The sequence below is a fragment of the Typopeltis vanoorti genome, chromosome 3 (genome assembly GCF_054136105.1).
Source record: "Typopeltis vanoorti isolate ZY-2024b chromosome 3, IOZ_Tvanoo_1.0, whole genome shotgun sequence".
NCBI classification, from domain to species: Eukaryota; Metazoa; Arthropoda; class Arachnida; order Uropygi; family Thelyphonidae; genus Typopeltis; species Typopeltis vanoorti.
In genome coordinates, this window is record NC_143551.1 from 37,787,252 (window position 1) to 37,812,181 (window position 24,930).

General features: G+C 36.7%; 1 protein-coding gene across 1 annotated transcript in view; it reads right to left on the reverse strand.

Moving 5' to 3' along the window:
* Positions 1–14,171: 14,171 nt before the first annotated feature.
* The window catches only part of LOC150108058 (cystathionine gamma-lyase-like), a 131,903-nt gene continuing 121,144 nt past the window's right edge, over positions 14,172–24,930 (reverse strand). The window contains exon 11 of the mRNA XM_090415554.1: positions 14,172–14,377. Within this exon, the coding sequence (XP_090271680.1) occupies positions 14,357–14,377 (21 nt within the window). The 3' untranslated portion in view covers positions 14,172–14,356. The remainder of the gene's footprint in view (positions 14,378–24,930) is intronic.

Sequence of the window (24,930 nt, forward strand, 5' to 3'; positions counted from 1 at the left end):
CACAATAAATGACAAGGATGAAGAGTCTTTATCTTGCATGTCACTACTGGTAACTACAAGATATAAGAAATTCGTGTTTTGAAAAACAAATTGTTATTAATATTAAAAGAGAGAACTGGCCACCTCATTTTTTCATTTGTTTTCAATAGTCAATATCTATTTCAATGAGATTCAACATCTTATTTTCTCCATCAACATATGCTTACTAATTGATACATAGAGCATTTCATGCTTCAAAAATGTTAAAACACTGCAGAAATTTTTTTTTTTATGTTGGGCCCATATACAGGAGGTTGGCTGGTCAACCTATAGTACGTTAGTACCGTATATGGGTGGTGGGTTGTGAAAGGAGAAACTTGTTTACATTTGATTTGAACGCCTGTATGTTGTATTCCTTGGGAAATACATCTGGGAGAAGACTGTTCCACAGTAGCAGGGATGAATGAGGAGGAAAAGAAACTTGTTCTGTGGGTTTCGAGGTGTACTGTGAAAGGATGTTGGTCGGCAGCTGTACGTGTTCCAATGGACTTAGTACAGGGTGGAGGAATTATTGCTGTTTCAGATGAACATTTCCCATGGAAATATTTATAGAATACACAGATTGCAGAGATCAAGCATCTAGGGATGAGTCATTTATTAGTCTTATTGCTCTCCTCTGTTTTAAGTCAACATTTTGAGGAAGCGTTTAGGAGCCTCGTTCCAGAGGTTAGAGCAGTATTCGAGAGCTGGGCAGATTTGTGACTTGTATAGTGTTAACAGCTGTTTAGAGGTGAAGTAGCGTCTTGAGCAGTTGCAGCCCGTGAAGTTTTAATTAATAAATTGGTTACTGATTAGGGAAAAAAAGAATTTTTTAAAAATTATTTTGTATAGGCCCCCCCCCCACACACACTTAAAACTTCACGGGCCACCACTTGTCTTGAGCAAAAGAGAAAACCTAGTTTTTTTGAAGATGAAAATGCAACGGTTATGATGCATTTATGCCAGGAGGCTTGATGTGAAGGTAATTCCGAGAAGAGAAATTTCATCTTGTCTGAGAATTTGAGTGTTATCGAAAACAATGCTGGAGGGAAATGGTTCTTTTTTTTGTGAGAAATAAGATAGAACTGGGTTTTGCTCGCGCGTTGAAGTTGACAAGGTTATCTCAGCCCCATTGGCTTGGAGGTCGGAATTAAGGGCAGTGGTGGTTGATGTTCTGTGGGTTGTGTAGAGTAGGGTTTGTCAAATCAAAGGGAGGAATGTAATGTGCTGTTATCTGCAAAACGGTGTATTGCAGATGACAGCTGAAGAGGTCAACTGAAGTAGGTCATTGATATATAGAAGAGGGTCGGTGAGAGAACTGAACCTTTGGGATCCCAGCATTAGTTGGATGGTGAGAGGATAGGGAGCCATCTACCATCACACATTGTGCATCCAGACAGGAAGCTGGCAATCCATCTGCAGAAGTCCTGGGGCAGTCCAAATGATGGGAGTTTGCTTAGTAAGCCTTTGTGCCAGACTCGGTCAAAGGCTTTGGAGATATCAAGTGCAACTACTTGGGATTCACCGAATTTCTCCATGGCGTTTGTCCAGTGATGGGTGATGTATGAGAGTAGATCTCCTGTTGAACGGCTTTGACGGAATCCGTACTGGTCGCTTAATAGCTGGGTACCTTCAAGGTAGATTAGGAGTTGAGAGTTGATGATTTTTCTCCATTACTTTAGCTAGGACTGAAGTGAGTGAGATAGGGCGGTAGTTAGATGGCAGTGATTTGTCGCCGTTTTTGGGAATGGGTTGAATATAGGCCAGTTTCCAGGTTTTGGGATATATACCAGTGGAGTAAGATAGTGTGTACAGATGGCATAGGATAGGAGTCAGTTCTGGTGCACAGACCTTCAGGATAATTGGAGGAGTGTCGTCAGGGCCAGGAGACTTTTTTTGTGTCTAATTTAGACAAGTTTGTGATGTCTTTTTGGCAAAAGGATACAGGGGGGGCACTGTGTGTTGGGCAGTTGGAATGACTGGAGGGCATTTGCCATTGTCAGTTATGTGTGCATTGGAGGAAAAGTGTGATGCCAGGAGATTAGCTTTTTCTATGGGTGATGTTGCAATAGAGCCATCTGGGTGTGATAGAGGTGGGAATAGTGTAGGGCAAAAGTTACGGCCAATTGCCTTGACAAGAGACCAAAAAGCATGGCTGCAAGCTTCCTGCTTTTGGCTCGTTCAAATTCTGTTTTGGAAGTATTGATAATTTTCGTGCATTTATTTCGGGCTTCAGTATAGGCATTGAATGAGGATGGGGTTCTTGATTTGACTCAGTTGTGGTATGCCTGATTTTTCATTTGTACAGCCTTGGCACATTTTTTGGAGAACCAAGGTTTAGTTAGGGGATGGCAGGTCTGAGTAGTGTGGAGAATATATATTTTCATGCCAGCGAGGATCACTTTGGTGATGCGTTCAGTGCACATGTTTGGACTGGAAGACCGGAAACAACAGTCTAACCATGGGAATGAAGCATAGTAGTCTTGGAGACTGTCCCATTTGGCACTGTTATAATGCCAAACTAACTCTTATGTGGGAGTGACTGTGTAAGCTTTGTTGCATGGGGGAAGAGATGAGCACTAAGTTGTGGTCAGAATTGCCCAGGGGGCTTACTATATTCACTGCATATTTGGAGGGGTCATTAGTAAGGAAGAGATCGAGAGTATTTGGGGAATGGTTTGGATTATCTGGTATTCTGGTCGGTTTTTGAACAATTTGTGTGAGGTCATTAGTGACTGCAAATATTTCAACATCTCTGCCTGCAGGATCTGTATAACTAGAAGAGGAAAGCCAATTGGTGTTATGGACGTTGAAATCACCCAGGAGGATGATTTCGCTGTTAGGAGAGTGGGACTGGAGAAAATCAACTTTTAAGGAGAGGAAATGAAAGTGTTAAGAGTGATTGGTGGTATTAGGAGTGATAGAGATAGCAGATAAATTTGACTGAGTGCGGGAGGGATATCTTCAGCCAAAAGGTTGAAGTTGGGCGATTCTAAGTTAGTTGCTCTCTGGCAGGGTATGTCAGAGCGGATATATGCACAGACGCCACCCTTGGTCGAAAGGAGTTAAATAGTGTATAGTTAGGAAAATTGAGATGAATAGTGCTGGGGAAGCTGAGATTTGAGTTTCTGTTAAAAAGAGTAGGTGGGGTTTGGTGGACTGCAGATGGTAGTAGTATTAAGGTTGGAGTTGAGCCCACGGATGTTGGTGAAGTGGATATGCAAGGTTCTGTGAGGCATGAATTTGACCCCAAGGGTCTTGCACATTTCCTATGCAGTGCCTGCATGCTGGTGTCCTTGGTGGCGTCACTTGGTTTTTGTACTAGTTTGGATTGTTTGTAGTTTATCACCCAACTGTTGTCTCTATTTTGGCGTTTTCTTCTAGTTGTCTTTGGAGTTGGCGTCTTTGCTCTCTCTGGACAAAGGTTAAATCAGGTCAAGCACGTATGCGTGACTGGAGCAAGTGTCCTTTAGTTTGTTTTATTGCTGTTATAAATTTGTTTATTGGTGAGTCACAGGTCACTTTCACGAGACGTGGAAAGTTCGTTCCGTCCTTTCTTTTGTTTATGGGTCCGATACGATGGCATTTGGCGATATTTCTGGAATTGAATTTGCACTCTCCTGCAAGTTTGCCGACGTCTTCTTTTAAGGATTTACCGTTTTCTGTTGGAAAGTTCAGGATAACAGAGTTTCCTATTTTTGGCCTCGAGAGACTCGTGTACCGATGATGTGATTAGTTCACGAAGTTCATTAGCAGGCATGGGCACACTTGCAGTCAGGTGCTGGTCGTCGAGTGTCTCGAGCTTAGTTTCCAACTTTCTGATTCTGGAGAAGGTATCAATCACGGTATTAAGCTGTTTTTCAAGGTTATCGATTCATCTGCCTAGGTTTAGTATTTGTTTTAGGGAAGGGAGGCACGTCATACAGAAGTAGGGCTGGTTTAGATCGGTAAAAAGCTTGTGTGCAGATTCATTTATTTTCATGCAGGAAATATGTAGCCAGTTGCAACAGAAATCACACAATATACCTTTTTTTCTTTCTTTGACTTCGGTTTCACAGCTGCAACACTTCGTAATGTCATTCGATTTGTTGGTGATCGGCGACGCTATGCTGATGGTAATCTTCCATTGTTGGCCTTTATTGCCGCCATCTTTACTTCGCATGGTAGGCATAGCACTTTCACATGGCTGTTTTTTAGTTGTAAAATATAGCAGATTCAATGGACTATGGGTACTTACGAGTTCTACCGAAGTAATCAGCTGCTTAGTACCTTCTGTTACTTTTTCGTTTGCTGCTTATTTTGCGCAAAAAACACTTACAATTACGATAAAATGCAGGAGCACACGTTTAACATTACTTATTCGCAGGCGCCACCTAGGCTTGATCAGAAAGTAAAATATACTTGACAAGAATTATATTTCTGTTGTAATTCTTTACCCAAAGATTAGCACAAACAAAAGTTGGGACATCAAGTATCTTCATGACTAGGCTATTTGCATGTAGAGTTGTTCTTCACATCAAATTATCCCGTAATGCACAGCAGCCTCCTTTCAGGAATACATATACTCAGGGCTGCCACTCCTTGGGATTTTTCTCAATATCTAGGGAATTTAGCTGCTACCTAGGAATTTTTAATAAAAAAATTCCCAAAATCTTGGGAAATTTGAACAAAAGTTTGAATTTTAATATTTTTGTCATATTTTACTATTATATTCACGATTTATTTTTATTTGATAAATAAAACGTTTTTGCTCTGTTCTGGTTTCGTTTTCCCTTTCTTATTACACAGTTTTACATCGTTACATACATATAGTGCAACCTCTTGCAGTGTTATCATAGCGATCCTTGTGCTTGTATGGCGTTTGACAAATTGTTTAAATTATCAACATTTTTACTTATTTTCATATTTATGGTACTTCCAATCCAACCATATGGAGCCATCAAAGAAAAAACAGAAGTGGTATTCTTAAGCATTTAAAGCAGATTGGTTAAAATATCCTGAATTAAAAGATTGGCTGCAGCAAGACGTGAACAGCAAAGATACCAGTTACTGTAAGTGTTGTAATATTACATTTAAAAATGCAAACAAATCTGCGCTAATAAAGCATAAAGATTCAGCCAAACATGAAAGTAATTATTAGTCTGCTAAGTTGACAGCTGTTATTATTCAATTTCTTAATAAGAAAGCGTCAACAGAGGATAAACAATTAGCTAGGAGTGAGTTAATAATTGCTAGCTTATTTTCTGAGCATAACGTCCCATTTTCTCATGTTGATCATTTTGTAACGATGTGTAAACGTGCATTTCTGGATAGCCAAATTGCTGGAAAGTTGGCAGTGAAGAAAACTAAACTTTCTTATGTTATTCAGAATGGAATATCATTCCATGAAAAGTCTCAACTTACCGAAATATGCAAGAATCAAAAATTTTCAATTATAAGAGTACAGATATCTCTGTCACTCAAATCTTGGCTGTTGTTGTACGGTATTTTGATACAGATTAAAAAGATGTAGCTGATGCATTACTAGACATAGTATGTGTAGAGAACGGAAGTGCTAAAAGTCTTTACAGTGCTGTCAAAACTCTTCTGCTGGATCATGGCATTCCCCTTAGCAATACCATTGGGTTTGGTAGTGATAACTCTTCCTCCATGATGGGCATTAACAGTGGATTTCAGAAACTGTTGAAAGATGACGTTCCATCTGTTTTTGTGGTGGGTTGCATTTGTCATTCATTTGCTCTATGCACTAGTCATGCAGTCAGTGTTTTACCCTCATACTTAGAAGCTTTTTTTAAAGGATTTAACCTCCTACTTCTCCTGGTGGCAAAGAGATTTTGTACTCATTCAAGAAGCTGCTGATATAGCTACACATAAAATTCCCAAACTTGCTCAAACCAGGTGGCTGTCGAGGGAAAAAGTGGTATCAACTATTTTAGAACAGTATGATGCATTAGTTCTATACTTTCAAAATGAATCAAGGACAGATAAATTGACAATACCAAAAAAAATTATGATACACTTACTGACCTTGGAACCAGACCAATGCTTTTTTCCCTTCAGTATATTCTTGAAAAAGTAAATACACTTAATATAGATTTTCAATCAGAGCATTTCAGGTTACACCAACTATTCCTAAATGTATCAAGAGAATATCTCAATTTACTTAGTTGGTTCATTAAAGATGAGATTTTAAGAACAGCTAAATTAACAGAAATTGATCCAAGAAACCAAAACAACTATAAAAATGTCAATGATATTTACTTCAGTGGTAGAGCAATGGCGCACTTAATTAGAAACCCTTTTGAAGATAACTCTATTTTGTTGAGATTTAAAAATGATTGTTTAAAGGTTCTTGTGAAACTTAGTTCACAAATAAAGAAAAGATTTGTCTTCGAAGAAGACAGCATTGTCGCAAAATTACGAATCTTGGACCCAAAAGTTGCTAGTGACCCTAGCCAGTCACCATCTACCATTATTCCTCTTGTTGCTCAGTTCCCCTCACTTGTTGATGATATTAGGTTAAATCAAATAGACGATGAGTGGAGAAGTTATCGTCTCGTAGCATCAGATCTACCAATTCCTAAAGATATTGGCATTCATTGACTGACATAAAAGATGGCATGAATAATAATAAAATGGTTTTCTGTCATATTTTATGACAAATCTTACTATTCTGCCGCATTCATCTGCATGCATGGAGCGAATTTTCTCACAAGTGTGAATTGTATAAAAACAAAATTAGCTAATTCATTAAAAACAGAAACTGTGAGAGAGAGAATCCTAGCAAAGCAGTGTTTAGCGAGACAAAATGCAACGTATACTTCTTGGGAGCCACCGAAAACATTAATCAAGGAGTTGGAAAGTCACACAGTTCATAATAGATATAAAAATCGACTTAATACCGCAAAGCAGCAATTACCAGAAGATATTGGCGAAGAAGAAGAGGGAGGAAATGTCAATTAAAGTAAGTTAAGCATGTACTCTTCGTATAATATAAACTTATAATTTTTTTTTTTTTAAATGAAAGTATACTTTGTTACAGGGAAAGAGAGAGAGAGAGAATTAATAAAAAAAGAGGAGAAATTGTAAAATTTAAAGAGGTAAAATAAATTAAGTAATTATTAAATTATACAATTATAATATAAACTTATACATTTTTTTAAAATGAAAGTATACTTTGTTACAGGAAAAAAGAAAGAGGGAATTAATAAAAAAAAAATAAGCAAATTTTTAAGTCATTTTTCTGGTCAGTTAATAGCTAACTATTTAAATGTCAATTTTTTGTATTTTATATGATGTTTTTACTTTATGTGTAAAGTTTTAATTAAACCATGCAGAATTATAAATTAATAAAGGCATATTTAAGAGCATATTTTGGATGTTTTAAATGTTTTTAGTATATACTTGGATGCATATTTTGCACTTTTTTACGACTTAATAATCTGAGCCCTAGTTATTATAAATTCCCCAGGAAAAAATACCTGGGGAATTTTTCCCTAATCTGCGGAATTTTTGAGGTCTAATCTGGGGAATTTCGAAAAATGTGAGTGGCAGCCCTGCATATACTGCCATGCATTATAGAAAGGATCATGCATGGCAATACACATGTCTGAAAGGAATATGCTGCACATTATGGGATAGTAGGGCAATCTGATGTGAAGCCATCAGCCTCCATATACAAGTAGTCAAGTCGTAAAGATTCAAGTTTAAAAACTGTTTGTTCACAATTAAATTAAGAATATAATTTCTTACTAAGTATATTTTATTTTGTAATAATAAATTTGTAATCTGATCAGAGCATATCAAATTTCTCCCAGAGAGCCACAATAGGGACGGGGGAGAAGAGGAAGGAAACTCCATAAGAATGAATAAAATATCCATGCAGTTAGTTTAGTAGCTTTGCGCTTCGCAACCATATGCCTGGGGAAGGGTGTCCTAGGTTCGATTCCCATCGGTGATGTGAGGAGCTTAAGGATCTTCCTCAGCCATAGCCAAGTTAGCTGGTCTTAGGCATGGACAGCAGGGTTTTTTCCACCAGTTTATCTGGGATTTTTCATCCTGCAAGCAGACAAACCAGTGCTGTGAACACACACGGATCTACAGTCATAAATACTTACCCCCCCCGAGGGGGAGGGGCTCAACTCGCCCCAATAGGGACGGGGGAGAAAAGGAAAGAAACTCCATAAGAATAAATAAAATAAAAAAAAAACTGCTTGTGTTTTTATTTAACAGAAGAAACAAATGCACAAGCACACAGCTTTACTCTCCATGATGCTACCCAATTTGGCATCTACAAATCGCTACATATCTTCAAACCTCTCCCAAAATCATTAACATATAAAAAGATTATGTAGCACACTTCTAATGACTCATTTCACATACTTGCAAACACACAAGGGATGATAAAGGATCAAAGCTGTATGACTAAGAGGAGACCTCCACATAACCTTTAAAGGAATGCAGAGAACTGACCAGGGCTTCTCACCTAATTAAACCCTGTTAAACAAGGCCCTCGTTGTTTTCACCAGGGAACCAAGGCGAAAAACGATAAGTCAGATACTGGAACAAATCTTGAAACACACCCTAATTCAACATCACCAGAGTTCAAGATTGGTACTATCAACATAAGAAACTTGAATGGAAATGGAGCTAGCTGAGAATTGGATAAATACCAGATCGACATAATAGGGGTGACTGAAACAAAAAAAAAAAAAAAAGGAAAAAATTGAGAAAATTTTTCTGAACAATAACTACAAAAGTTATATTCAGGCAATAACAATCAGGGAAAAGAAGGCGTAGCTATAGTATTGAACACTCAATATGAAGCTAATCTTCTTGAATGGCAGGCAATATTGTAGACAAATATCAGAATGGAGAACTGGAGAATGAGACTTATTTGAGTCTATGGTTCCGCAGAAGGTTCTACTAAGGTAGAAGTGGAGGAAATTTTTGAGGCTTTAGAGAAAGCAACTGACACAATGAAAAAAGGAAAAGTTGGTCCTTTGGGGATCTAAATAGCACAGTAGGAAATGATTGCCAGACATACAAAAATATTTCGGGAAAATTTGGAGAAAAGCTAATGATAATGGCAAATTGCTGTTTGATTTCTGCTCAGGACATGGACTGGTTATTACTAACACAATGTTTCAACATAAAAATCTGCAAAAATTCACATGGAAAGAAGAGGCAAGAGCATTCTAGGAGATACCAAATTTTTGGTTATGTAGTACAGACTACCTGCATTATGCAATATTCACCAGGAAGATAAAATTCTATTTTTATTACGAGAGGTTTTTAAATGGTTCCATCCTCTTAATTCGCTGTGGTCTTATGGTCAACTGGAGAGCAATCCCAGACACAGAAAGCCAACTCAAGGCAGTTAACTTAGATAAGGCTAACCACATTGGTACCAGTCATCTCCAGATTTTAGTTTCAATTAGTCTTTTGGTTGTTCAGCTGCATGGGACTAGTGAAAAAAAGGAAAAATGATAGCCTTTGGCTATATGATGATATGAAAGAGATGAAGCCTTTTTTCCTATCTCTCATATTATTCATGTCTTTTCTTTTTCCTAATACAACAGACTCTCTTGCATCCTTATACTAACTATTCTAGAACTATGATGAACATTACTTTTTCGCCTCAATAAAGGTCAAAAACCAGTCTGAATAGCGATTTTCTCTTAATGCGGAACATTACGCATGTCTGTTTTATCGATTATATTTATTGATTTATTCATCTAAAGAAAGCTTTTGATTGCATGGATCACAATAAACTGATTATAATGAGACCAACGGTAATACTTGAGTGAAAAAAGGAATGCAGCAGGGTTGTATACTCTCAATGTTTTTTACTATTTATAATGAATATATTGTGAGAATGGCTAACTTAGACAAAGATCCAACTAGAATTAAGATTGGTAGCAGAAAAATAAATAATTTAAGGTATGCAGATGATACAATCCTCATCTGAAGCAGTTGATTCTATTAGTTAAGAAGGAAAGTAACAAAGCCAGGATTAATTTAAACATTATCAAAACAAAAGTCATTGCTTCTGGCAATTTACATGAATTTATAATAGAGGGAAATAAAATGGAAATCACTGAAGATTATGATTTATTGGAATCCAGAATCACAAATGGTAAATATGAAAATGAAATTAAAAGCATAGTCATGGGAAAAAAAGCTATGTTAAACCTGACAAAAAATTATGAAAAGTAGAAGTGTGAGTAAGGCCACAAAAGTTAGAACTGTCAAAGCAGGATTATTACGAAGAAAGACAGAAAGTGAATTGATTCATTTGAATTATGGGTATGGAGGAGACTAATAAGAATCCCATGGACTGCAAGAATGACCAATAAAAAGGTTTTAGAGAGTATGAAGACAAGAATGGCCTTGGAGATGATGATTGCTAAACAGAAGTGGATGTACATTGGACATGTTATGCGAGCTGATGAATTATCGGAAAAGGCATTTATGTTGGGGAAGATTGAGGGAATGAGAAGAGGAAGAACACAAAAGAGTTGGATGGACAACATAAAAGAACTTGCCGACTTTAATTTAAAAATGCTTAAAGAAAGCTTACGAGAGTGGGATGAAGAGTCTTTGTTCATAAGATCACCAAGAGTCGAAAACAACTGGATGGCACTTAACAATAACAAGGCAACTGAAGTGAAGTCATCAGCCTCTATAAAGAAGTAGCCTAGTTGTGAAGATATATTCATGCACAAACTTTGTTTGCTTAAACTTGGATAAAGGATTAAACAAAAACATTATTTTTTCACAGTTATAATTTCCTTACTAACCAAGTGGAAAAACTTTCTATTTCTTAAATCACAAACACCCATGTCCATGATGGGATCAAATCTGCAGCCTATTGGTTGGAGAGCAGCTATGCCAACCACTTGGAAAACCCAGGCCAACATTTAGATTATTTCATGGCCACTTTTGTTAACTAAAGAAGGCAGGACATATCTAACATTACAAATACTAACCAAAATATAGTTTTTCAAATGAAGCTTATCATAGGGATCTGAGCATTTGGTTAGAGAAAGCATAGAGACCACAAATATGAGAATTCTGAGGGATATTAGATGAACAGACGACATGAATAGCAGCTGAATTTGACATTCAAGAATGTTCAAACAAAAATTAGTCTAAGATAGAATGTCCTGCCTTCTTTAAACAGAAAACTTAAACAGAATGGTGTAGGAAAGATTAGGAAATTCAGAAACTGTAAATTCCCCCCCCCCTCCAATATAATGAACATTTTCACTCTAGTATTCAATGTTTGAAATTATATCCTCCAGTTTCTGTCTTATGTATTTCCAGCAAAATGAAATAGGATTGCTTTATGGTGCTAGGATTAAACAATTAAAAATGAAAAGATCTTAGGCATATCTGACCTTAACTAAGGAGCTCATGTTCTAATACTCTAAGTATATCTGAAATCTGATGCAGCAGGCCCACTACAAAACCTTTAGTATGGCTGGTTAATGAACTTTGCTGCTATCAAGAGTAAATTCACCAATCAAGAGCAGTTCAAAGCACTACAGAGTTCATATGTAGATGATATAATTAGATATTAAGTTGGCAAAACCCAATGCAGCTTTTCTAAATATTCTGCATGTTTTCAACAAAACCTGGGAGAAACTCTGTATAATACAGCAGCTCATACTTTGAACTTGTACGAGGGCTGTTCAATAAGTAATAAGACTAATTTTACTGTCGCGAAACTACTCATCACAATATTAATTTCTGTGGAATAAAGAAATGTTGCTGTCTGTATTAACAAAAGAGGTTGATAGATGGCGTATACGGGCTGATGTGCCAGAGTGTCACATGACTAAACGCAAGCTTGTTTCAGCACGCCTACGAGCCGCGACCAGTCGTCGAAATGGAAGCGTCCTTGGAACAGCTTTATGCGATTAAATTTTGTGTGTGTTTGCAAAAATCGGCATCAGACACTTTTAACATGATACACGAAGCTTTCCACGATGAAGCAATGTCGAGGGCAAGTGTTTTTCGCTTGCATAAAACTTTTAAGGAAGGAAGGCAAAATGTGGAAAATCTTGAACATGAGGGAAGACCTTCAACATCCATCACAGAGACGATGATCAACACAGTAGCGATTATCATCAAGGAGGATCACAGAATTACAGTATGCCAGCTGCATGTCGTCCTGAACATTTCTGTGGGAAGTGTTCACTCAATCATGGCTGAAGATTTGGGACTGAAATGTGTTTGCACCCGATGGATTCCCAAACTCTTGACACCGGAGCAAATGCAGCATCGAGTGGATGTGTGCACAGAATGGAAAGAAAGACTTGAACAAGAAGGCGACAACTTCTTAAAATGCATCATTACAGCAGATGAAGCTTGGTTGTATCACTATGACCCTACAATGAAACAACAAAGCAGTGAATGGAAGCATCCGTCTTCGCCTACCCCCAAGAAAGCAAAAACTGTAAAATCGGCTGGTAAAGTTATGACCATAATGTTTTTTGACTACGAAGGCATTGTTTACCAACACGCTGTAGAACCCGGGAATACTGTAAACGGCTCATACTATGTGGATGTTTTACGGACAATGGTTCTGCACGTCAAAAGGAAGCTTCCATTGCCGAAGAATGGCTTCTTATTGCACCATGATAACGCAAGGCCACATATTGCTGGTTGTGTAGTGGACGTTTTGCAGAAGAACAACATAGATATCCTACCACACCCTCCATACAGTCCTGATCTCGCACTGTGTGATTTCTGGCTGTTTCCTCAGCTCAAGAAACCACTAAGAGGCCGCCATTTCGAAAGCAACAAAGCATACGTAAAAGCTGCGGAGGCAGTTTTGAAAGAACTCTCAAAAAACGGACTTTCACATGTGTTTAAGAAGTGGACGCAACGTTGGGACAAATGCATCATGTCTCATGGTAGTTACTTCGAAAAAGACCATATAAATGATGACGATTAAAGGTAATCTGTTTTCTGTATAAATATAGTCTTATAACTTATTGAACAGCCTACGTATATTTTATGCAATATGCCAATCCTTCATAGTGTATAGATTAATTAATAAGAAAGCAATCCAAAGACATCAATAAGGAAATAAACCTTATATAGCACCTTGTTATAAAGGAGAGAGAGAGATAATAAACATTCATTGTTATTTTGCCTTTGAAGCTTTGTTAGTTTCAGTGTTCTTCTGAAACTATAAAGGTTTGTATTTTCATAAAATCTTCATCTTTAGAAAACTAATGGTTTCAAAAGCAAACACTGTTTGCACACCCAGCATAAAAATAATGGATATTTATTCTTTCCTTTTAATGAGTTTATTGTCAAGGTTTGAGTTTAGGAGCCTTTAGGCATTTTTCTTCATTAGTTTATACACTGTTTATACGATTTACACATGAATGAAGAGTTCCCATACAAAAAAAACTGCTCTTTCAAGAATGAACCATGTAGTATTCTGAGTTTTTTGTCTAGTTTCTGATGAGACACCTGAAACAACTGTTACATTAGTGAATCTTTAATTAAAAGCACTAATGAAAGGAAACTCATGACAAAAGAAAATACACATATGATTAAATCATGGATATATTTCCTGATAATATACAACTCTCATTGAGAGTTTACCTTTGAACTATTATACACCAATAGTTTGACAGATCTCTATCAAAAGTTTTATATCCTGAAAAGTAAATACTGTCTGTTGATTTGGTATAAAATAATAATGGACATTTAACGTTTACCTTTTCTTTCAATAATGTTTACTTACATGTTTATATCTTTTCTCCATTAATAACATTTTCTTCATCTCTCTCTTTCTTTTTTTTTAAACAAAAATATTAAATTATGGATTCATTTTTTGTAGCACTGCACTATGTAGAAACATACGATTGTTTCTGCAATTCGTTTAGAAAATAACATGAGGGATATGGTAGAAAATTTATTTTCTAAGTCTTTAAAGTAAATATTCATAATTCCAGCTTTACAGTTATGAAATAAAGGTTTTAAGAATTTTGTACTATAACCCCGTAAGATATATCTATGTTATATACTTCAGAAGGGTTAAATAAGCTCCACCCACTATATATCCATAACCCTAGAAAGTATGTATCTTATCATTCCTTACCATATGGTATCAAAATCTAACAAGCAAGCAGAGATTAAAACTTTATTTACCCAATTTACAATTATTTGCATATTTTACCCAGGCATAGTATCTTTGTGAACTTTATTCACAAACTGCTTAACAAAATATCTGATAAGCTGCACCACTCTGGAACTACTGTAATCAGTCAAATTCAGTTCTTAGAAGCACTGACAACTGAAAAGGTCAAGGAGTTTATTTCTTCTTTATGTTTTGCTAAAAAGTAAATATAAGAATGGCATTATTTATGACATAAAATATATAAAAATAATATGTATTAATAAAAAATTTTTTATTTCATATTCAACTTTACAACTATAATTTTTAATAATCATTGTAATATTTTACCAAATAGTTTTGTATCCTTATATTTAGTGGCTTCTTTAAGGTGGTAGGTCACAAAAGGACAAAAAAAAAATTAAAACTCAGATAAACCATTACAACAGAAACAATTAAAACAAGACAATAGTGATGCATGGAATGTATCAGCTGTCTCTTTGGATAGCCTTGAGGCTATTGCTGGAGAAGTTGAAAGTCTATTATGTTGAGAGATTTGATTAGAGATTTCCAGACATCACTGAAGATGAGACCTTGCTTTCCATGATTAGACATGAAAGGAAGTTGTCCTCGAGAGAAGGCTTAGGCTTCATTTCTTTTCATTCTGAATATTTTCTGGAAGACTATGATGTCAGTTGCTTGAACAATTTAGTATTCTGTACTAAAGTAAAGCACAGAATTCAGTAAAGTAAATTTAGTAACACTGTATTCTTAAATGGTAACAACATTAAAGACTTAATTACAGTTTGGGAAAACACAGCTTTAAAATAGCTGTTTTGCCGATTGGCTGTCAGACAGTACAATGGACCAAATCTAATGCTAACAATGAGGCTGACAGGCCAGCTAGTGGATCTTGCTACCACTATTCTGGTGGTCATGTTTGGAGGAAGTCAGATAAGTGGTTTGTGTGGCCACTGCACAGGATATGATTTAAAGAAAAGTTGGGAAAAATTCTCTATACATATAGTATTAGCATTACTTCTAGCCTCCATAGAGTCCAAAGACTCATCGCAAGAGGGCTGAATACTCATGAACCACAATAACTATCATACTTTGCTTTGAACACATTCAATGTTAGAGCACCCCACTCCAGCAACACATTCCACTCGTTCACTACCCACCAAGCAAAAAAATCTCATTTTCACCTCTTTACTCAGGTGATCCTTCCACGGTTTTCAGGGATCTCTAGTTCTTGCATCACCTGTTATCCTATGTAATAATTCCCCTGTATCTATTCGGTAGGCTCACCTCACCACCTTATACATCTCGATCACATCACTCCTCCTATCTGCCAAGTTCTGAAGACCACATTCTCTCAATTTGTCCTTATACTCAGTATTCCATAGTCATGAGACAGTCTTAGTTATTCAATTTGCACTCTCTCTCCTCAATGTTTCCCTATCACCAATATAGCCAACTGACCATATAGGCATATAGAGTGGAACTATCATCTCATCCGTACATGTCAGCATTCTTCATATTATAGCAGTGATTTTTTGTAACCTTACAACTTTTGCCATGTGTTCCCTTGATCTTCAGTTCCCTATCCACCAAGATCCATTGCTTCCTTCACCTCCTGAAGCAAAGTTCCTCCAATGTGGTAAACCTCATTCCATCTTCTCTGGCTGAGGTGCATAACTTTACACTTAGCAACATCAAAACGATATCCACATTCTTCAGCCCAAAGCACAAGCATATTCAAATCCTCTAGTAAAAAAAAACATCAGAATGTTCTAATATTGCTCTTCCTAATTCAGCATCATCAGCAAACAACTGAATACTCCTTTCACACTGAAGTATATCATTGATATATAAGTTAAACAGCAGTGGTCCCAAACGGAACCCTGTGGCACTCTACTTATCACCTTCCTTTTTTGTGATCTGCATCCCCATACACAGCTCACTAGCTCCTAGTAGTCAACCAGCCTTGTAACCAAGCTTTAGTTCCTGCCCAATTTCAACAGTAGTTTATCATGTAGTATGCAATCAAATGCACTTTAGCAAAATCCAAGTAAATCGCCATATAAGCATCTCTTCTGTCCAATACAGTAGTCACCCTATTATAAAGTGTAACCAAATTATTAAAGCATGACCTTCCCTTAACAAACCTATGCTGCTCTCTCTCTCTCTTGAAAGATTTCCATCCTTATCAATCCATGTTTGTATTCTGTCTCTAACCAGCCTCTCTAATACGTGCACCATTACACTTGATATACACATTGGCCTACAGTTCGACACTAGCGACTTGGATTTCCCCTTATGCAGCAGAACTATTTTTCCTTCTTTCCACTCTTCTGGGACTGTTCCTGTTGTCACTTCTCTTGAACAACCACGTCAAGGGCACAGTAAGCTCTTTTGCACATTCCCTTAATCGCAAGTCATTAGTTCCAACCAGCACAATCAACTCCTCTGCATTTTCTCTTTTCCACAGCCTCACTCTTCTTACTGTTGCTCCCCTCAGACATACTTTTGAAACCTGCTCCATTTTCACAACTTTCACTATAGTCTCCATACAGTACATTAAACTACTTTCCACTATTCCACTGTGATCATTCAACTCTGACTCATCTGTCACTTTTCTTCTTACACCTCCAAATACCAATCTCTTTTCTAACTGTTCTATCTCACTCTGCATACACCTTAATTCATTAACTCGACCTTACCAATTCTTTTTTAATATCCTCATTTATATCTTTTGTGATTTCTTTACCATTCCTCGTTAATATTTTTACCATTTCACCATCTTTTGCATCTTCTTCTGTCTTACTGCACCCTGCCATGATATTTACCACATCTGCCTCCTTCCATTTGCTACTCCCAACTTTTGGTACATTCATATTATTTATTCCATTCTTGCTGCCATCGATTGTTTTGTTCAGCAGATTGCTTGTTTGCTTTTACAAAACTTTCTTACTACTTATTTGCTGCTATTTTCCAGCATCTTCCTTTACTATTAGATGAATCCTCCATTCTTCTTGTTGCATTTTCACTACTATCACCTTGAATCACTGCTATGTTACCATCCATTCATCACTTCACACATCCTCCTTCCATCCACCTTAAAAATCTATAATTCATTATCATAATCTAACAAATACACCTCAACATTTCATGAAATTACTGAAATCTAGCTCTTGTAAAGACAAAGCCATCATCACATTTCTTTTGATGCCAATTACTATACTTCATTCTAAGTTTAGTGATTTTATAAATAAACTCAAGCAAGCTTACATATTACAAACACTACAACACTTACACATAAACACACAAATATCCACAATTAATTAGTCAAAAAATTACCTAAATTGGGAGTTTTCTTTTCGTAGCAAATTGCTACCTAGCATCCTCCATACAGCTTAACAAAAAATCCATTATTACATGTGAATGCATCTTACCTTACACCACCATGATAAAGGCAAAGAGAACTAAATTACATGCAAGAAAAGGCAGACCTACCCAAAATTTCTAGACCCACTTCACAAACTGGTCTAGTTGGCTGAGTGGTTAGTGTACTCGCTCTCCAACTAACAGGCTGCAGGTTTGAATCTCACTGTGGGCACAGATGTTTGTGATTGTCTTTAGGTGGAAGATGAATTTCATCACCCAATACTGCTCTGCTTATTGGAAGCCTGAAGTGGCTTGAAAAAGTTCCATGTTTGATCTCTAGAGCAGGATTTCTCGACCATGTAAAAAAATAAATTAAAAATACAAAAAATATACATAAAATTGATAAAAACAAAAAAAACTCCTTGCCCCACACCAAAACACAATAAATTTGCAAATAATGTTTAGTTTAGTGAGTGCAAGCAACATAAAAAAAACATACATGATCTCAGTTTCAATCTTGCTCCCAGCCATGAAAGGTTATTTGCAAAAAAGTTTGAAAAAAGATCTGCAGCTTTGAAATTTAATTTAATTTCAAATCACTTACTTTTAATTTTGGATTTAATTGTAATCTTATTTTATAACCACCGACAAGGTGGAATTCTAGCACATAGCTCACCTCTGTAAATAAGATTAACATTCTGTTCTAGCTTCACCATGTGATTATGATGATGCATTGATGATGACCAGTTAAATTTTGGTTGATATATTATAAAAATTATTATGCCACAAGTGTCATTAAAAACTCATCATCTTCAAAACTCTCTCCTGATCTCTTCCTGAACAATGAACCTTCTAATTATACAAGGAATGGTGTTTGTTCTCTAGCCAATTCAGATCACAACATAAAGTCTATTTATTTTTGAAAAGTCAAGACTGTTTGAATGTGTGGATCTTCGGTTCCAAATCAAGCATTATGTACATGTGGTTTGTGCTGAAATCATCTTCCTTCTCTGCCCATACTAAAAAAAGTTAAAAATACTTACAAGCAAATTATCAACACATCCAAATAGCAGCTATCTTCTTCTGGCTTCTTATATTTTCCTCAGATACTTCTATTAATGATCTCAGAAACAGCCTTCTATTACTGTAAACTCATAACATCCAATGTCTCTTTCAATTTTTTTTGCCAGAAAGATCAAAAATCTTGTTCAAACTACACAGAAAAAAAGGTCTTCTGATCATGATAGCATTTCTGCAATTGTTTTCTATGCTTTTCTATATTCTCCTATTTCAATGGTATTCATCCTGCAGCTTTGAAATTAGTCCATATTCAATCTATTCCAGGGGAGCAAATCTTTACATGAAATTACAGTCCAATTTCTCTTACTTCAATACTTTCTCAAGTAATGGAGAAAATCAATAACACACAATTTCTATGCTAGCTGGAAAGCTCTCAACTAGTGAATAATAATCAGTATGGATATGCCCACAGTTAATCAAAAGGAATCATATTGTTTATGTCATCCACCTTTGGACAAATGTCATTGTCAAATTTGGCAAGTTTCAAGTGGTTGTGTATGACACAAAATCAAATTCCAATCTTATGATCTTTCGATTTCATGCAACTATGGGGTTTCTAGATTCTGCTCTAGTTTTTTCTCCATTTTTTTTAGCTGATAGTTTTTTTTTTTGACATTGCATTCATCTTTCTCATTTTGTGAAAACAAATCTTCCAAGTACCCAAAACAAAACCTTTAGAATATCTATTTCTACAATCCTAAATTATGATCTCCAAATCATTTTACAGCATTATTGTGTGGCATTTGCACACCACGGCACTTGACTGCATGAAGGAAGACTTGGTTTCAAATCTAGTTAGTGACTAGAGGAAATTTTTCTAAATGGCTATGCTATGAAAAAACTTCCACACCTTATTATTAAAATCCAAAGAATTTTAATGATAAGGTGTGACACCTTTTGGCAACTTATATATGGAAATATGACTTCTCCATTACTTCCACCTTAATATCACCACCTCTGGGTCTGGCTCCCACTGATGAGACCTCGATAAAGGTAGAAACTGGTCTGGGTAGTTACCCTTCCCTTAATGCATAGCATTATACATGTCTGCAAGGAGATGTGCTTTGCATTATGGGATACTAAGGCAAGTGATGAGAAGTTATACCACCTTTGCCATGAGTTGCCCCAGTCCTGAAAATACTTCAGGTGCAAATTTTGTTTGCTTATACTTGGATAAAGGATTAAACCAAATATATAATTGGTAGCATAGCCAAGTGAAAAAACTTCCACTTAATTTCACATTTCACTGTCAATAAAATGTAAAATAATCACAAGTTTACATGAGGCTTATATTAAACATAAAAGAAGGGTGTCATATGGTAACATTCCAGTGTGACAATGTGGCATTTTGATGTGAAACATATTTACAAACGTAGGAATAAACTTGGAAGATGAATGTCACAAAATTGATGATGGAAGCAACTACATAATTGTCCATAAGTAATTACTGCAACACTGTATGTAGTACCTGTACAAGTCTCGGAGATGGTCTTCTTTCCAATAATTAATAATTCCAGAAAGCCATTTCTTCTTCATAATGAAGGGGATACAAATCCTTTGATGTTTATCTGCCAGTAAGCAAAACTCTAAGAACTAGGACTAAGATCTATGAGTTTCATACCAAAAAAATACAAAGGATTTGTATCCCCTTCATTATTATTAAGGTTGCCAGAAAAATAGCCTTTTGGCTTTCATTCTATGTCTTTCTTCTTCGTTGTGTTTTCTTTTTCACCTAGTGCAGTTTCCAATTTATTTTTGATATTCAGTCACGAGACAGTCTAGGCCTAATCTCTATGTGGGTAATACTGTACAAGAGTTAAACAATAAGGGAGGTTATCGACGAGGTCGGTAATTCCCTAATTCTTTCTGCTGATTGATTCCATTTTCGAACACAAAGAAAATTTATATTTTGCTGCACCACTCTGTGTCCATGGTAAGAATAATGTTAAGGAATCAATCATCAGCAAGTACAATGCTACAGTAATCTAAATAAGACAGAACTTTCCTTAATCAAAATTACCTTTAAGCTATATAGCAATCGTGGTTCTCTAATCTTTCCTTACTTTCACATTAAATAGAATTCCTGCTTAGATCCGAACTGTTAAAATGAGCGGTGCAATGAAATGAACTCAGGCAAGCACAAGATTCAATTTAAATTAAAACATTTAATAAACTAATACATGAATTTACATTAATCAAAGATCTAAATATAACTAAAATGACATGAAATAAAGAAGTTCTTATTAAGACAATAGTAACTTCACAGTAGAGTATACTCAGCGTGGTTAAATTCTTAACAAATAGATGTGCAATGAAACAATGCTGGATGTGCATTCTTCAAATTCAATGCTTTCCGCTAACCCAAAGGTTCTATTTGCTAATCTATCAGAAATGTCTGTATTTGTGGTGATGAGGTATGGTTTGACAACAACCAAAGAAAGTTCATAAGTTAAATTGCCAGTGATGAAAATAGACATTTTATGTACCTTGAACTTATGTGGATTTCTTGCTCTGTGTTTTTCCACCCAATGAATATGTCTTGAACAACTGAAATGAACTTCTCTTCTGACAAGTTAAGAACTGAGTTATAATAATTTACAGGATAATTGCAAGCAAAGACTTATACTGTTGGGCAATGTCTATCAGTTTCTTTCTAAATCTTCTTTAGTTTCGAGGCATTTAACTGCACCTCATAAGCTTTGTGCTGGTTTAGAAGCATTTAACTGGGCCTTGTAACATTCTGCCTGTCTAAAATGGTGTTTTATCTTTTGTTCATAATTTTAAAACTTGACACTTTTCATACCTAAAACGACAAAAGAAAAACTACAGTTGGAATTTTTCAAAACAGTTCAGTTTTAACAAAATTACACCAGTTAGTTGAAACAGTACCAGAGACTAATTATAAGTTGTCAGAGGCTGACTGGGTAGTAGTGGACAGTGATTCAGTATTTTTTTCCACCTGCTTTTGTAACATACATGCTACGAGTTTGCTCTTTGTCAAAAATTAAGAGGTACATGTCAAGTTGCTTTGCATAGAACATCATTTGCATGCACCAGCACATGCTATTTTTCCCTCTATATTTCCTTTGTGACTTCTCTGAATGGTGGCAATGTTATCTGGGTTGGGGGAGGACAACAGCTAGAAATAAGGAATTGTCAACATTCATTACTTGGGCAGCACACAGAATAGACTGCTGTAATGCAGTGTGCTTTTCTTGTTCTGATCTTTTGCTCCTGTGCTCATAAAACAATTATGCATTTAACACACTTGAAGATCCCTCGATTATCTAACATATTATGCTACTGAGTAAGTTTCCTCTCTTTATAGTCCATTGTGTCTGACCTGTTAATCGAGCAATTTTTCCTTTTTTTGTTTTTTGAAATATTTGTAATAATCATTACTAAATAGTTTAGGGAAATAACAATGTAGACTAGGATATACATCAAAATAACTTTTTAATACAAATCCAATATTTTGGCAATGTCACGTTGCCGTTTACAACAGGAACTTGTGAGCAAGACACGTGCACGCAGGCACAGCAAACAGTAAATGAGGACGAAGCAGGAAGCTATTCTTTCTCCTAAAGTCCTACTGGTGCCCCCTAGCGGGCAATGTTGGTATTCTTGGGCGATTGGGCTGAGGTCTTCTGATGTAGGTTTCCCAAATTTGAGGCAATCTCATGCAGCCAAATTTGTTGAGGTTTGGATTGTTTCTTAGGGCTGAGGTGAATTTACTACGGTGAATGATCGTGGCTTTCTTCCACCGTATTCTATGGTGGGTATCCAGAGCATGGTCTGCAAGACCAGAGTGGCTGTACTGGTGGAACCGGATGTAGTCTTTGTGTTCTGTGATTCTGATATTGGCTGTCCTGCCTCAGCCCTATATTGGTAACAATCCAAAAAATATTGGTTTCAATATTTTTTGGATTGTTTTGGGAGGGTAGCCATTGGCTGAGAAAGTGTTGAGAATGTGGTTTAGTTCTGTGGTTAGGGCATTGTCATTTGAACAGATAAGTTTAGCCCTGTTGTGTAGTGTCTTAATGACACCATATTGTTGTGAGGAAGGGTGGTGAGATTATTGGTAAATGTATCTGCCTGTATGGGTGAGTTTTCTATACACCGAGAAAACCAAGGTTCCATCAGGCTGGTGGGTGACTAGTGTATCTCAGAAAGGAAGGCAGTTGTTTTTTTGTGTATTTAACGATTCTTTGAGTGGGACATTTGTGAATAAGGAGGAGACATCAAAGCTGACCATTACGTCAGTGTGTTTGTGTGTAAGGTTTCTATGCTGGCTTTGAAGTGGGCTGAGTTTTTTTATGTGTGAAGGTGTGTTTGTTGCCAGTATAGTGTGTGAGAGCTTTGACCAAATGTTTAGCTAGTTTGTATGTGAAGGAATCAATGCCATCCACTATGGGACGTAATGGCACATTTTCCTTATGTATTTTTGGGAGTCCATAAATATGGGGAGGGGGGGGGATATGGAATTAAATGGTTTTAATTTGTTAGTGACTTCCACAGGCCAAGAAGTGACCTTTTTAAGGAGCCTGTGGAGTTTTCTAATTTGAGAGTTGGTGGGATTGTACTCGATAGGGAGGTAAGTAGCCCAATCTAACAATAGAGCTTTCAGCTTACCTGTATAATCCTTTTGGTTAAGCAATACTGTGGCATTCCCTTTATCCGCTTTGGTGATTATTATTATTTCCTTGTTTTTCTTTAATTCCAGTAGAGATTTAATTTCTTTAATGGTCATATTGGCTTTAGGTGGTTTTGCTTTGGTCAGAACACAAGCCACATCCAGTCTGATATCGTTGGCGACGTGGTTAGGAAGGTGGCGTATCCTGCGTTCAACTTGTATCATAATATCCTCTGCAGGTATTCTTCTGTGCGCAATGGCAAAGTTGTGGCCACGTGAGAGGGCGTTGAGTGCTTCAGGTTTCACAATACACGATGAAAGGTTGACTACCGTTTCGGTAGGAAGTTGCGGTTTCGAGATCGCGTTGTTCTTTATTAAATTTTCAAATTTTTTGATGTGTCGATCTCATACTTTTTAAAATTCTTTCTCCGCTGCAGTGCACGAGATGTCGTGCAAAATAGACCACATTTCGTGGCTTAAGGTGCTTGAAAGGTCATCTTCAAGTGCTTGGATAACTAAGTTAGCATCACTCAGGAAATGGCGAGTAGTAGCAATTTGTTCCCTGAGCAACGCTTGGCTGGCACGATAATAAATGCAAAGAGAACCGGTGCTTCAATTTATCACAGTTAGGAATTACCTGGTTATCTTTATTAAATTTTCATATTTTTGATGTGTCGATCTCATACTTTTTTAAATTCTTTCTCCGCTGCAGTGCACGAGATGTCGGGCAAAATAGACCACATTTCATGGATTAAGGTGCTTGAAAGGTCATCTTCGAGTGCCTGGATAGCTAAGTTAGCATCACTCAGGAAGCGGCGAGTAGTAGAGATTTGTTCCCTGAGCAACGCTTGTCTGGCATGATAACCAGGTAATTCCTAACTGTGTTAAATTGAAGCACCAGTTCTCTTTGCAAAAGGCTCTTCACATTTATTATTGTGCCAGCCAAGCGTTGCTCAGGGAACAAATCGCTACTACTCGCCATTTCCTGAGTGATGCTAACTTAGCTATCCAGGCACTCGAAGCACCTTAAGACATGAAATGTAGTCTATTTTGCACGACATCTCGTGCACTGCAGCGGAGAAAGAATTTAAAAAAGTACGAGATTGACACATCAAAAAATTTGAAAATTTAATAAAGAAGAACACGATCTCAAAACCGCAACTTCCTACCAAGACGGTAGTCAACCTTTCGTCGTGTATTGTGAAACCTGAAGCACTCGACGCCCTCTGACCAAAGCAAAACCACCTAAAGCCAACATGCTCGTTAAAGAAATTAAATCTCTACTGGAATTAAAGAAAAACAAGGAAATAATAATCACCAAAGCGGATAAAGGGAACGCCACAGTATTGCTTAACCAAAAGGATTATACAGGTAAGCTGAAAGCTCTATTGTTAGATTGGGCTGCTTACCTCCCTATCGAGTACAATCCCACCAACTCACAAATTAGAAAACTCCACAGGGTCCTTAAAAAGGTCACTTCTTGGCCTGTGGAAGTCACTAACAAATTAAAACCATTTAACTCCATATCCCCCCCCCCATATTTATGGACTCCCAAAAATACATAAGGAAAATGTGCCATTACGTCCCATAGTGGATGGCATTGATTCCTTCACATACAAACTAGCTAAACATTTGGTCAAAGCTCTCACACACTATACTGGCAACAAACACA